The 14,646-nt window shown below is 39.0% G+C and overlaps 1 protein-coding gene across 1 annotated transcript in view; it reads left to right on the top strand.

The window, feature by feature from the left end:
• kiaa1549lb (KIAA1549-like b) overlaps positions 1-14,003 on the top strand; it is a 62,441-nt gene extending 48,438 nt beyond the window's left edge. The window contains exons 14-22 of the mRNA XM_086175243.1: positions 2,314-2,444; positions 3,211-3,335; positions 4,811-5,040; positions 5,798-5,930; positions 8,226-8,600; positions 8,680-8,774; positions 9,067-9,215; positions 9,320-9,471; positions 10,595-14,003. Of these exons, the coding sequence (XP_086031369.1) occupies positions 2,314-2,444; positions 3,211-3,335; positions 4,811-5,040; positions 5,798-5,930; positions 8,226-8,600; positions 8,680-8,774; positions 9,067-9,215; positions 9,320-9,471; positions 10,595-10,858 (1,654 nt within the window). The 3' untranslated portion in view covers positions 10,859-14,003. The remainder of the gene's footprint in view (positions 1-2,313; positions 2,445-3,210; positions 3,336-4,810; positions 5,041-5,797; positions 5,931-8,225; positions 8,601-8,679; positions 8,775-9,066; positions 9,216-9,319; positions 9,472-10,594) is intronic.
• The last annotated feature ends 643 nt before the right edge of the window (positions 14,004-14,646 follow it).

The raw sequence follows: 14,646 nt of genomic DNA, 5'->3' as shown, positions 1-14,646 counted from the left end.
CTGCAATGAAAGTAAAGGCTGTTCAGATTCTTCTGATTCTGATTTTGATGTCTTTGGAAGCCGATGCAATTTTTTTTCCTCATTTCTAGGCTACTATGGTAAGAATGCTGTAAGTAAAAATAATAGTATACAAATACAAACCTTTATTTATATCGGGAGACTTTGCTAAAGAAATGTCTTCCAGAAAACAGATAATAATCAGCTGCCAAGGGATTTGGGGCAACTCGTATCATTGTGAAAAATATAAAATGAAATAAAATAAATTTCTCAATAGATATTGTAGGATTTTAACCAATATATAACTGCATCTCTTTCGGAGATTGTTGTATATATATGTGTGTGTGTGTGTGTGTGAACCTAAGACTTTTATTGTCTTAATTGGAAAAGCTCTTAGCTTGCATAGAGACAGGAAGGATGATAAAACACAAAGTTCCCTCCAGTTGTATTCTGTGTCCTCATTCCACCCCCCCATTGCCGAAGGATCAACAGTAGAGAGTGGAGTCCACTATACGGGCAGGTAAAATAGACAGCTGCCCTCATTTAACAGTTTGAAGTCAATTTTGGCAATTAATGACATGTTAAATCATAAAAAAGATAATTTAAATAGACATAGTGTATGGAAATCTTGCTTGGTAATTAAATCAGATTTGTATAGCAGAGGAGGGGCTGTAGACTATGCAGTAATGATTTTTAAAGACTCAAAAAAAAGAAAAACACCTTGTTAGGACCTCGCCATTACACTATTAAGTCACTTTGTTTATTCCCGTCTTTTTACAAGTTATGCTGTTATCCAGATAATTAAGACTTGATTCTGTTCCATTGGTTAAACAGTTAACCTGATGATCCTGATGCACTAATATTATGTTGTGCAGGGTTTTATGTATGTTATTATTCAGATGTTATCTACATGCTCAGCTCCATGCTTTGCAAAGCAAAATCTCAAACTGTGTATTGTAGCATGGAGTGTGAGCATAAAGTGTGTTGGTGTTAATATTGTTCTACTGGTACTATAAAAAGGGCCTGCAAGTGCACTTGAAGTTGGGCTTTGAATTTTTCAATAATCACTTAGGAACATTGTCTATGGATTCATCTTTATTTGCTGCTATATTTTTTTCCTGTAAATTACATTATTATCTATATTTTATTGTATCAGTTGCATGTTGTACAAGTAGTGATTTTTTTTCTTACATATTATTTTGTATCATTTTCCAGTATTCAAGAATATTACTTTGCAAGTGGATAAGCACGACTGCATATGATTTATTATTCAAACATCAATTATCTAAATTCAAAGTACTAAGTATATTCTTAATTACACCTGAATATAGCACGGGTATTTAATGCAGTACAAAGATTTTGTTATGCATGGCAGTACAGACAAATGGAAATTATGTATGTTGGCATACAGTTCTCAATTATCATTAATGTTCTTCTCCCTCTCAAAAGTCATCCTCATTTATGCGATGGTAACACATCTATTAACCCTGAAGCATAACTTCAGCCATCACAGGATAAAACTTACAACCCTCTCCCCCTGCCAAAGCAAATGCATTCTCTCCACCTCAATTAATTAATACACATTTCACGTCTTTGTTGAGGCTTTGACTGCGGTATGGACCATCCTGCAGCACCGCCTCAGCCGGTGCGTGGGGAGAAGCCACTGCTCCACGGTCTCTATTTTCTGTTATCATTTTTACCAGACAATTAGGGCTCGACTGTGGAGCTTTGATGTGGCTGTCAGCCTGGTGGCCCTCTGAGCCAGCGCTTGATCAGCTTTAATTCCAACTACATGGCTGCATTCGGGGCTACTGAATGCCGGGCTGGATAAAGTGAACATTTGTCCAATTAAAGTCCGTCATTTTTGTTTTTCAGATGGAAACACATGCTTTTTTTCACATATCTGATGCATACATAGATTCATAAGTATAAACTGACAAGGATCACAATTGCAGACATGCTGTATAATAAATCATGGTGAGTGTGCATAAAACCTGCTGACTGTAAAATGTTTTATGACGCTGCTATGTTGTACTAATATATGGCTTATCCCGCTACTCATATACTCCACTGCAAGACGAGTGTACGTTTATTTCAACGGAAGACCTTGTACTGATGGAAACTCTGTGAGTCATTCAGTTGATGATGGGCAGTTATTTTTTCATTTATTACAAAATTCCGTGATAATATATTACTGATCTCAGCCTAACAAAAGGGAAGAAGGTGAGGTTCTTAAAAGAAAGGATGACATAACCTGGCTGTGAGCCCAGCTTTCTGAGAGCTCACCGCCTTTCCTGTTGCTATGGTTACTTGCAGCAAGTTGCCCAGTGAGGACGGTTCCGTCATCAGCAACGAATCAGAGAAGCTGAATTCCGGCAGGGGCTTGACGGTGCCGAAAGTCACAGCGCAGCAGAAACTGACAAAGGAGGAGACGCGCAAGAGGGACGGTGAGTGTCACATGCAGCAAATACCAATAATTCATTATCCAGTCCCGTTGAAGACAAGATCATGTGTGTCACAAATGCCCAAATCCTGTTTTTACTCTCGTGCTTTCTCATGCACACAGGTATATGGAAATGCCCTGCCACTGCAGCATTTTTTTGTAGACAGAAAGATAGCCACTCAGCACAACTCAGAGATGGACTTGATGCATATGCATGAGCGTGACACATGACTGACATGACAAAGTGTGACAGACAACTGGACTCTTTGACAGTTTCAAAAACACACGCCATACACACACATTTAGACATGAAAGTATTTTCTGTTCTCGTGCATGCTTACATTATTTCAGTATGATGTGTCACTAATGTGTGACAAGATTTGATAGATTTCACTAAACTGCATTTCTCTCAAGTGGTGGATTAAAAAATCTCGTCAGCTGACGTGAGTGAATTCAGACTTCATTGTAGTATATCCAGTATTGGACATGGAAGGAGAATTTGGTGTCATTCATCTGCCATCAAACCGAAACTCCGGAAGCCAAAAAACTAACTTTGGGATCTATTGTAGCCATTTGCCATGTTATTTGCTGACACAGGCAAATAATGCTTGACATAATCTCACGGTATTAAAGAGGTGGTGACAAGAGGAGAAGAGGGGAAACGGGGATACATAAAGGGAGGGTGACAGTTCGTTCTCCTTAAACTGACGGAGTGGTGATTAGAGGCATTTGTAGTCTCTTTGTGAGTGAACTCCCTCTCTGTTCTTCAGATCCATATGACACCTCCTCTGGCTCCCTGCAGCTCATTTCCATAAAGCCCGTGGCGGCCCAGCCCAACTATTCACACCCTGCATCCTCTGACCGCAGTCACGACTCTGCGATTGTCAATGGGGAGGTAAGTCGTGTGCGCCGAGATGCTGGGTATGATGAAATACAGTCATAAACAAACACAAACATAACCCTTACCCAATCTCATTTGAGCAATGTTACGGAAAGAAAAGAAATCTGCCACGTTTAATGAGGATTTTGATTACTTCACATATTTTGTGCTGTACCAACTCAAGCGTGTCCTCGATGTTTACAGTAGTTACAACTGCGGGCAGATGAACTTCAGGGAACTTTATGAAATTTCACCACAAAAACATGGAATCCGATGGGATTGTGGCGCAGCACAATATAGAGATCATATACTGAGCAAAGTGAAAGAAAAAAACAACTTTAGATCTCGTCAAGGTGCTTATCTTCCACCAAACTTCAACTGCTGAATCTGCAAACATGAGGACGTCTTGCATGATTTAATTAAAAAATGTTTTTCTTCCCTTAATATCTGTGACAGCATTGAGTACACCAGTCAAAAAAGATGCAAAATTGTGTTATCAAAGCTTACCTGGTCCAAATGTGTTTACTAAAATAGATAAAAGAGGAATAATATAGTGTGAAGAAGTAATGATGTGTACGAAGGTTATGAATTTTATGAGCAGAACAAATAAACTGGAACTCTACATGTGTCAAATGTTAGTGAAGGGGAATAAAAAAATAAAGATGCAAATTAAATTAGTGTATTACAGTTCAATGGAAACATTAAAATATTAAAATGTTATTTATTTCCTGCTTTCCCAAACATGTACTGAAAAAAGCTGTTTTTTTTCTATAACGAGAGCAGTTTCAGGGCAGCACTGGTTAGCGCTTTGGCCTCAGCATGAAGAGCCCTGGTTCGATTCTGACAAGAGCACCTTTCTGAGTGGATTTTGCATGTTTTCCTCTTGTCTGTGTGGGTTTCCTCCGGGTTCTTCGGCTTCGACCCACAGTCCAAAAACATGCAGCGGGTTAATTGGAAAAAAAATAGAAAAATTGCCCTGCACGAGTGAGTGAATGTTTTCTGCATATGTGGCCCTGTCATTGACCGGCCACTCGCCCAGTGACAGCTGGGATAGGCGCCAGCATTCCCCACGATCCTGAGTGCAGGATAAGCGTCAGACAATAGATGGATGGATGAAAAAAGTAAGAATTATATTATATAACTATTAGAATGCATTATATATATATATATATATATATATATATAAATAATGCATTCTAATAGTTACAGTGAGCTGCTTTGGAGCACCAGATAAAAGAAACAAGGACAACTCTTTCCACTTTCATGTCTCTTTTTTTACATCAAGGATTTTTTAACATGAGGCTGAAAAAAATGGACCAGCTTGTTATCTCTCTCAGTCATTTCAAAGAAATTACTTTTCTTTTGTCATCTGAAGGTCATGAACTATACAGATATTTATCTACTTTTCTTTTTTAAAGCCAAGCAAAACCATATCCCCCACCTGAAAAAAGGCATTATTTTCTACAATGCTGACGTTTTGACATCTGCAGGTGAACCTGGCTCTGAAGCAGAAGTCAGATATCGAGCACTACAGGAACAAACTGAGGCTGAAGGCCAAAAGAAAAGGCTACTATGACTTTCCGTCGCATGACGGCAGTAGCGGTGTTCGTGCCTTGTCTCAGAAACAGTTGCGCTGCCATGAGAGGACAGCTGTTGAACGTGACAGACCACCGGAACCCGACGATGAGCGAGGTTCTACTTTTGTCAAGTCTCGCAGCAGGTGAGGACGGATTGGAAAAACAGGTCGAATATGCATTTAGCTGCACGTAGGCCAAAAAAAAATTTCACTTCTCAGGGAAAAGTGACACTTCCATTTTTTTTCAATTCCAAGGTGATATGACATCCGAGCTCAGGCTTTGGATCCTCGTCATTTTTTAATCACTGCCTATGCCTTATTAGCTTCCAGATACCTAGAATCACCTGGGGTTAATGTTAGGGACTTGTCTGAATACTGTGACCCCACTCTTGAGCTGATGTAATGGAGCTAAAAGGGTTTTTGAAAGACGGTCTCTGCTGGGTGTGTTCTGCCTCTTCCTCTTCTAGCTCATGGATACAAATACACTCTGAGTGCTGAAGATTCAGGTCATTGATATAATCTTGTACACACCGAATTTCCATACAGCCAAGAGCTGACTTCCAAAAAAAACAGCATTCCTAAATTCAGTCCAAACTTAGTAAAGCTTCTCAAGTATAGCTGAATAAATGGCTTATTGAGACATATTACAAATGAAATGAATTGTTTGATTTATTTGTGCCATTTCTCAGCTTTCCTAAATGCAAGTCTTACACTCAAAACCAACCATTTTATCACAACTGTCAAATTAAAGAATATTCCCTTCCACTATATACTCAATTTCTGGAGACACAATAAAATTGTTGATGAAAATAACTCACAAAAAAATCGCAACTTAAAATTGAAATTCATCAAGGTTCCTGGCCTGTTTTGTGATCAGGATGGTCTTTACTTTCATTTGCAGACATTCTCAGGTAGGGCGGACATCCTACCTGAGCAGACAGAGTCTGAACAGCCCGAGTCCTGGAGGAACAGAGATTGACCTGCTAGTGATGAGGGAGAGACCCAGGAAAGGCATTCGAAACAGTGGATATGATGTAAGTACCACATACCTCATCTACATGACGTGTTCGATTCTGAAATCTGTTTGAGTGACAGAGTAATACCAATACGAATGCTACTTTTTACGATAAATAACAATATTCTCCATCCAAGGATTGTCCAAATGTCTCAACTTAAACTTCAGTTATCGTTTGTTCTACTGGTGAGCTTGGGTGCTCTGATCATGTCCAAATTTACTGTATGCTCCTAAAAAAGAAGAAAATGAAAAATATACTCATGAAGTTTCAAACAGGTTCATTGATACCAAGTGTGATAATATCCAGACCATATGAATGTATGTCACTGTTTTCAATTTTGGCGCATGGAATGTAAAAATAGAAAAAAATCATTAACGGAGGGCCTGTTGGTGCTAAATCTGTGTCTTACTGCCCTATTTAAGACACTGTGCAGCAACAAAAGTTAGAAACTCCACATGCCACTCAGGTGCGGTTTCAACTTTCAAGTGCACCGCGGCAGGCTGAAGGATGAAAATGGGTTCATTCATTATTAAGTGTTAAGATTTATATGGTCTTGTTGTTTTGATATATAATGCATTTGAGACCGACTGATTCCTACTGCCACCCATTTATTGTTCCATTATGGTTACCATCGCACAGAATGATAGTCACTTTGAGTTTTCCTTTTAAAAAAAAAAAACGAGGCGTGATAAAAAGGTATCAGAACTGCCGCTGACCTCTCTGCTATTTTGTCCCGCCATAGTGAAAACTACATGTGTGTGTTGGCTCACTGGTTTAATCAATTCCCATTCTCAAATTTAAGGGTAGTCCAAGTATTTCAAATAGGAGCCTAATGTGTTGTAGCATAACTGGACCAAACAATGATATATCAGGGCTACTGGCCTCAGAAGCACAATGCCACAGGTCTTACTCAGGAAAAAAGACTTAAAAAAGACTTGATGAGGCTTTTTCAGATTATCTGTCTTTAAATGGTCAAGAGCCATGATTTGCATTGCATATACTGTGGTCTACCTTCTGTTCAGCTTTGTGGATATATGACACAATTATCTGTACAAGTTAGAATGTCCTTTCATCAAAAGTACAGGCCCTGTTGATTCTGATGGGACTGGTGTAGCTGCAGGTCCCTTCACTGCAGATGGAAGTTTTTTCCATATTTGCGGTGGGGGTGGTCTGATTTATGAGGTGCACTATGCTAGGTCTCCTGTGGCTACCCTTTATTCACACAGGAAGTAGGGCAGCCTCAACTCCTGTTCATTTATCACCAACTGTAGGGTCTGGGTAAATGGAAAAAAAGAGGTTTGAAAAGGGAGATCGAATACTTCACAAGGAGAGGTTGGGAACTAATGTGAGAGACTGTTTGAAGTGTTATCAATAAAGAATTGTAACAAAAAAGTTTTTCCAAAATACTGTATTGATTTTTCTCCTCGTCATAATGACGGGCTCCGCCACGTTCCTGTGAATGTCACTGTAAGATGAGTTGTTTCTTCTCAACTCTTGGTAAAATAAGAGGACACAATGCTATCCTTACCCTCATGGTCCAAAGCAAAGGCCCAGTTTCACTTTGGTATTAAAAATAAAATGTGGAAGATGTGCTACAAAACTGATTTTTTCCAAGTTTTGTTGAAATCCCAAGAAAATAAAACTCCAGTTACATTTATATTTCAAGTAAATTATGGATTCAAGAAAACATTAGACGTGATCTTGTTTCCTCATATGACAGACTCCTTACACCAAAGTAGAAAACACCCTTATATTTCAAAGTAGGGTAATTATTTTACCAGCTATTACCGCTGCTGATGTAAATAGAATACTGTATTGTACCACAACATGTATCTAATTTGATGGATTGTCAGCTAATTGTAGTACATTGTTGATCAAAATAAAAACATGTAATCTAACAAAGTCAAAGAGGTGAATGCAGAGACCATAGAGCATTACCACAACTACAGAAACAAACAACTTAGCATATATTTCAACTGGCCAGTATTTGCATTTTTGTGAATCTAGAGGGACCGAAGAGTGGCAGCATTGTACTGGTTTCAACCAGGTGATATTCTCTCCTGGTGCTGCCAGCAGTATATTATCAAATCACTCTCAGTGTAACATGAGACAATTCAGTAAGGAGTGTTTTGTTTTGAGCCAAGTATATCAAAACACGCTGCCACAAATGACCACTGTTGAATATTTGCCCACTGCATCTAATGCATTACATCATTGCTTCTCTTTCTGATAGCATGCATTGTGTTGCGCAATAAATTATTTTAACTATAATAATGAACCAGGGCATGTCCATCTTGTTTTTATTTGCTTTAGACTGAGCCGGAGTTGATTGAGGAGACGAATGTTGACCGTTTAATGGGTCAGAGGGGATACATGTATGGCAGAGGTTTGAAAGGCCACTCAGAGACGTCCACTCTGAGCTCACAGCCATCCATTGATGAAGTGCGACAGCAGATGCACCTGCTGCTGGAAGAGGCATTCAGCCTGGCTTCAGGGGGACAGTCCACATCCGGAAGGCACTCCCATCACCATCAACCAGCTACTGAGCAATACAGCTCTGCACCGCCTCCCCTTCCCTACGCAGATGTGGTGACCAGTGCACCGGGAACAATGAGCTGTGGACGTGGACGACTGCAGTGGGTTCCCTCTTACGGGGCAGATGTGTATCAGTGCAGTCTACCCAAACCAGTAAGTGAGATGAGATAATCCTTTCTCTAAAGAACTGTCAGACCAAAGGTAACCTTTTCCCTCTTTTTTTTTCACGAAGGCATTTCGTTTTACCCAGCTCCCTGATATGGCAATGACTTCTCCTCCCCCATTACCGCCTCGTACTGGACCACCTCCTGGTACCTCCTTAAGACGGTAATACTAAATAAGCTTTACACATGCATATACATTTTGCATAGAGCACCCAGAAGCCCATCTGATAGTCCACGTCTATTCATATTTCTAGTCAGTAGGTAATGTGCTGTGGCCAAGGTGATTTCAGGCCTCGTATACATTTTAATATTGAACTAGTGCATTGAAAGATGGCAAGAATATTAATAAGGTGGTCACTTGTCTACATGGAGTCTCTCTGCCATCTAGTGGTAAAGGCTTGGTATTGGAGAAGAGTAACGCTTCTGCCTCTTCTGTCTGTCTGTCTCTAACTCAGTTCAATTTCTGACTTGGGGCCGAAAGGAAGGAACTCTGAGACATCTATCACTGAAATGCAGAGTCCACGTGGCAACAATCCATATGGGCCCGTCAACAGAGCAGCGCTTCCATCTATCACTGCAGATCAGCCCACGTCCAACTTCTCAGGTGAGCAGACGCGATGTCAAGGTGACATAGGATTTTGAAAAGTAACGCATTATGTGCCGGTGTCCTGTACCAACTTTCATTGTGTCCTTTTGCTTGCCTGGAAGGAAACCCAATAACAGCTGTCTACGCCATCCCAGCGACCCGGCCTGGATACTCAGAATATTTTGTCTCAACACCAACCACCTCCTACCACAGTCCCTCCTGGATGTCCTACCCACCTGAGCCTGAAGTTGTGCCCCCTCAATGGGCAGATTCTGTAAGTGAGACCTGACATAGAAAATAATAAATTCCTATTATAAACTAATAATTAGCAAAGTATTAATACCCTGACTGACCTGTATGTGTGATGTGTGAATTTTCAGGGTATTGTGCAGCACCAGAGCATCTCTTTCACTGCCCATTGTGGAAGTATAACATGAACCTTTTGCTTTTTTCTTCAAGCTCATCCCTTCTGTTTTGATTTCATCATTTTCTATAAAGGCCAGATGATAAATGAAAATGAAAAATGAAAATGAAACCGTAGCGTTTTTTTCTGCAACATTAAAGAGCATTTAGGCTTGAAAATCAATGCATTTCTCATGAGGTGTAAGTAAGGGAGCAGGCCATTATATTGTAAACTGAAAACATCCCTAAATATAACAAATTTGATAGCTAAACAACACAATATATCATTTTTATTTTTCAGTTTCATCAATAACTTTCAAGTAAGCCAATCAGAAAATGTTCAGTCGCTATGGTACAACTACCTGTCATTAAATAGTTGCAGCACCCACCTGGTTTGGTTTTTGGAAGTAAGCAGGATAAATTCCCTCAGTGTTGAGGCAGGTGACAGAGAGCAAAACCTCAGTAGGAGTAATAAATTCTAATTCTATCAGAGGTTTGTCCATGCTGTAACAGCTGTCTTCTGCAGTGTTTTAGTGTCTCATTACAACCCTGATATTAATCCTGTTTAGGGCTCGTGGTCAGTAGACCTACACCTTCCACTGTTTTTCACTGAAAAATGATATATACCTTTTATCTTGTCAGATCAGATAAGCCCTGTGGTCTTTTTACCCCAAGGACTTTCCCTTATGTGTGTTATAGAGTGTTTCACCTCGTGTACACTATCTTGCTGTAGAACTGTTGTAAATCAGAAACCATTTTCTGATCTTAATCCATGGTAGGCCTTGAGGGAAAACATCTTTCCTAATTGGACACGTATTCTCCTCTTTTCTATATTTCCATACTATGCAGTTGTTTTAAAACCTTTGGTCTTTGTGTAGCCCTCCTTGTGGAGTTCATTCATATTGATTTTTCCCAGGTATCAAGTTCAGTAAGCAGAATCAAGACTCTGCTTATTTGGTGTACAGCAAGAATTAAGTGTTTTATGATTTCCTCAGGTACCCCTCCCGGGTTATGTGGAGGCTTTTCCTCACCCACGCTATCCACAGGGGAGCCCCACCAGCCTCCCACTGCACTATTCCCAAGCACTGGAGCAGCAACCCACTACCCCAAGCACAGCATCCCAGCAGACCCTGCCACAGGTGGTGAAGGACATGGACAGCATGCCCCTGAGCAGCCTTTCCACCTCTGCACTGGTGCAGGCAATTCGGCAAGAGGTGGCCAGACTTGCAAAGAAGCAGAATGACATATTTGAGTTCTAGTTCAAATCACACTCCTGTGCGTACTTTTTGTTTCCAGTAGAACGCAAAAGTGGTCCTCTTTCAGACTGATTTTTGATGTTTGTACTGTAAAATGAACTGATCTTTAGCTATTAACTAAACTATGATTGATTGGATGATTTTCTTATACCCATGTCCCCTTACGATGATGTCCTACTCAACAACACACATCTTCTTGTTGTAGATATGTTAATAAGAAACGCAGAATATGGGTAATATCTTTTTTTTCTGGGATACAAAGATCGTTCACTTGAAAAGGGAAAGAAAGTAGCATCATTGTTTTAATTGAGGGGACCAAAGTCTTTCTGACAGATAGTCAGCTAAAGATTATAGTGTATATTAGCATGTACAGTATAAGATTTGATGTATTTTTTTCTCTTTTTATAAACCATTGGGTTCCAGATGAACTGTGACATCAGAATCAACCCATGTATCCGTGCAAACAGATCTGAAAGTGTCTTTCCTCGCACACCAGGATTCCATCCCCGTGTTACTCAAAGAAGTCCTTGACAGCAGCACTAAAAAACCGAACATGCTTGGTGATAGAATAATTATTTCGAGAACATTAAACTGCAGCTCTAGTTTATGCTACCAATTTGACTTTCGTACAAAATTGAAGAATAAATCTGTAATGGTTTATGGCAATTTCTAGCGGTTTTAGAGTATCTCAAGGGGAGGTGTTCAGTCTTTTTACATTTTTTTTTCCTTGCAAAATCTCCCTCAGTGCTCCCAAAATACATAAACTTGATTTATAGTGATAACGTGGAGCTTAAAAGATGTAATGCCGCACTAACAAAGATAGTTTTTTCTCATTAAAAACTACAACTGCATTCAAATGTAATTGGATTAAAAATGCTTATTTCCAGCCTGATGGACAGCATTATTGGAATTTTCTACAAAGTCTCATGATTTTAGAATGCAAACATTCCATATTTAGCCCAAAGACCTTTGTTAAGGGAGATTCTCTTCGCTGCTAGCAGTAGCTACAAGATTTCTAGATAATTAAATTACCATTAACATCCATCCCTTCTTTGCATCATTTACTTCATAAAATGGTTTCAGGAATATTTCATGGGTGAATCAAAGGTTTATCCTTAAGTTTGACCTAATAAGAACCCCTTCAATGATACAAGCAGTGCGATTGGCACTGGCTTAACATGTCATGTCCTTTTGCCCGGGAGGACTGTATTCAGTATCAGCACGTCACTGTGGTGTGTCAGAAGGTGCTGGAAGGTTTTGAGTGTGCAGTGTACATACATACTGAAGAGAATTGAATATAAAAGGCTCAAAAGCCATTTCTTCTTTGGCATTTTGACTTATTTCTCAGCATTTCCATTTTATGGCCCCGAAAGAAATCAATAGTAGATACGAGCTACTGCATAACGGTGTAACACAAGCCACCATATATCATGTTTCTACAAATATTACTGTTAGATTAAACAGCTGATAGAGAGTCACAGAGACAGAGGACTGAATTATTAAAAGGAATGATACAGAGAGTACAATGACTTACCAAGACTTTTTAATGTGAACATATTTGATTTTGTGATTTTTTAATCAGTCTCAGACCACCATTAAGCCTCTGTAAAATAGAAGTCATTAAATCGATGCACGCATTGAAGGATTAATGTGGTTTGGTAATAGTTTCTCACTAATGTTTCACTGTGAGATAGAAGTGTTTATTATGTTATGAAGAATTCATTCCTTCATGCTGAATTGCAGGCTTGGGAATGGAAAGTGGGACTGAGATAACTGCATGTAGGCTTGTAGCTGGGATGCTGCAAGATATTTTTGTATACATTCACATGATATAGATTGGTTAACTTGTACCGTATAACTTCGAAACAAATGGAATGCGATTATCAGCGATATCTTTAGCAAGCCCTGAGTTATGTCATTCAGTAAATAAAACCTTTGAATTATTATTTGCTGCAGAGAACAAAACAGCATTTACAGCAAATGCTGAAGGGAATTCCTCATTTGACACAGTTTTTTTTAAAAAAAGAACGTGGATTTCCCTTCTTTTCCAACGATATATTTTACTCAGTAACCCAAGGTGTGATCGAGAAGTGTAGAGGCTATTGAGTTTTTTTGTGCTTGTCCCACTGGTAGTGGATACATTTTTCAAGATATGCTTCAATGTAATCATTGACTTTCGATTTTGTATGAAGTATAAATTGAAAAGTGGATAAGACAAAATAAATAATCACATTGGTTGTGTTTATGGCAGGTCAGTATTAGAGTGTGAATTTTTACAGCAAATGCGATAACTGCCTGACTAAGAATGCCAAACTAATCACAAAAAAAAAACAACTAAATATAAACGAATAGATAAAATAAATAATCATAAGTATTATTACCTTTGATTACAAATACTTTTTTGTTAAACATTTTGTTACAAACATAATCAATGCGTTCTGTACATATTAATTTATTATGTTTCGCACCTTTGGTAACTATCTTTTATACATTGCACTGCAAATAAAGAAGTAATGCTACATTAATGTAAATTAAAAGAATGACATTGACAGTATCATCAGATTTCCAATAAATATGAATGGCCCAAGAGTAGAGAAGGGTCACATATCCCATAATACCTTGAGTAGCAGCTCTTTCAACATAAACAATAGCAGAGCCTATAACAATGGGTATCTTTAACTTGACTATTACGGTATATAGAATAACTCAAAGCAGGAGACAGCACTAAAGTTGAACTTATAGGCAGATACACTAGATATCTTACACTGCAAAATGACATAGATTCACCCTCTAACTGATGAAATGAGCTCAAAATAACCAAAACACTGACATTCTTCACAATTTTGCTTGTTCATTTCACACGTCAGCAGCTGTCAAGATATCCCAATATGTAAAAGGGGGAATTGTTGAATTTTGAAGCATGTCCCGGTGCACACCAGCCTACTCCTGGCGATGGCCCAAGCCGAGAATACTTTTCTTTCTGTCTTCCATGACGACTGTGTCCTAATTTCTCAATCATTTGTCGGTTTGTGATAAATTGATGTTCTTCAGAAATGTGTCTGACAGAGAGACCTGAAGACAAATGGAGGGTGAAAGAGCTATTAGCCGAAACCATTATAAGTAAATAAAAGATTTTATTACAATAAAAGTAAGTCCTTGTCTTTCCTCTCTCCTCACTTAATTTTCCTTATGAGCACCTTCAAATGACATGATGTCAGTTAAAATCATTCTTGCCTGACATTATCTTCCCCGGAAGTTAACGGCACATCTTTACCCTATAACTACTCTCATGGCTTTCACACTTACTTTCATAAAGCATGGTCGTCTTTCCTCTGTTTCCATGGCCTATTGGTTTTAGCTGCCGCACGCTCAGGAACCCTGATATTGAACATGGTAAAGTAAATGAGTAATCAGAATTAAGTGGTGTAAGTAAAGTTAAAGTAAGTCAGAGAGTTCTGATGAAGGTTGATGTGTTCACATCTTAGGTTGTGTAGGTGGAGGCCACCTTATGTATTGTAGCGTTGGTAGTCAGGGAAAACACCAGTGTGACAGTAAAACGTCTGTTTAACGAACAATAGCTGTTGTTGGCCACAGCTACGCTACATGAACCTGAAATACAACTATTTGTCCGAGCTCAGTTCCAGGTAAAACCTTCAGAATTCATTGCAACCCAAATAACACCCACATTTTCCCCAGCAACTCCAAAATCACATAGATAAACATAAACATAAACATTAACATTCATGACTCGCTGCAGTTGTTTTTGCTCAGGTAAGCGAAGTTAAAAGTTT

Source organism: Fistularia commersonii, chromosome 27 (genome assembly GCF_037954325.1).
Source record: "Fistularia commersonii isolate RoL2024-O1a breed Wild chromosome 27, RoL_Fcom_v1.0, whole genome shotgun sequence".
NCBI classification, from domain to species: domain Eukaryota; kingdom Metazoa; phylum Chordata; class Actinopteri; order Syngnathiformes; family Fistulariidae; genus Fistularia; species Fistularia commersonii.
The sequence above is the reverse complement of the archived record's forward strand: the minus strand, read 5'-3'. Positions and strand labels throughout refer to the sequence as shown.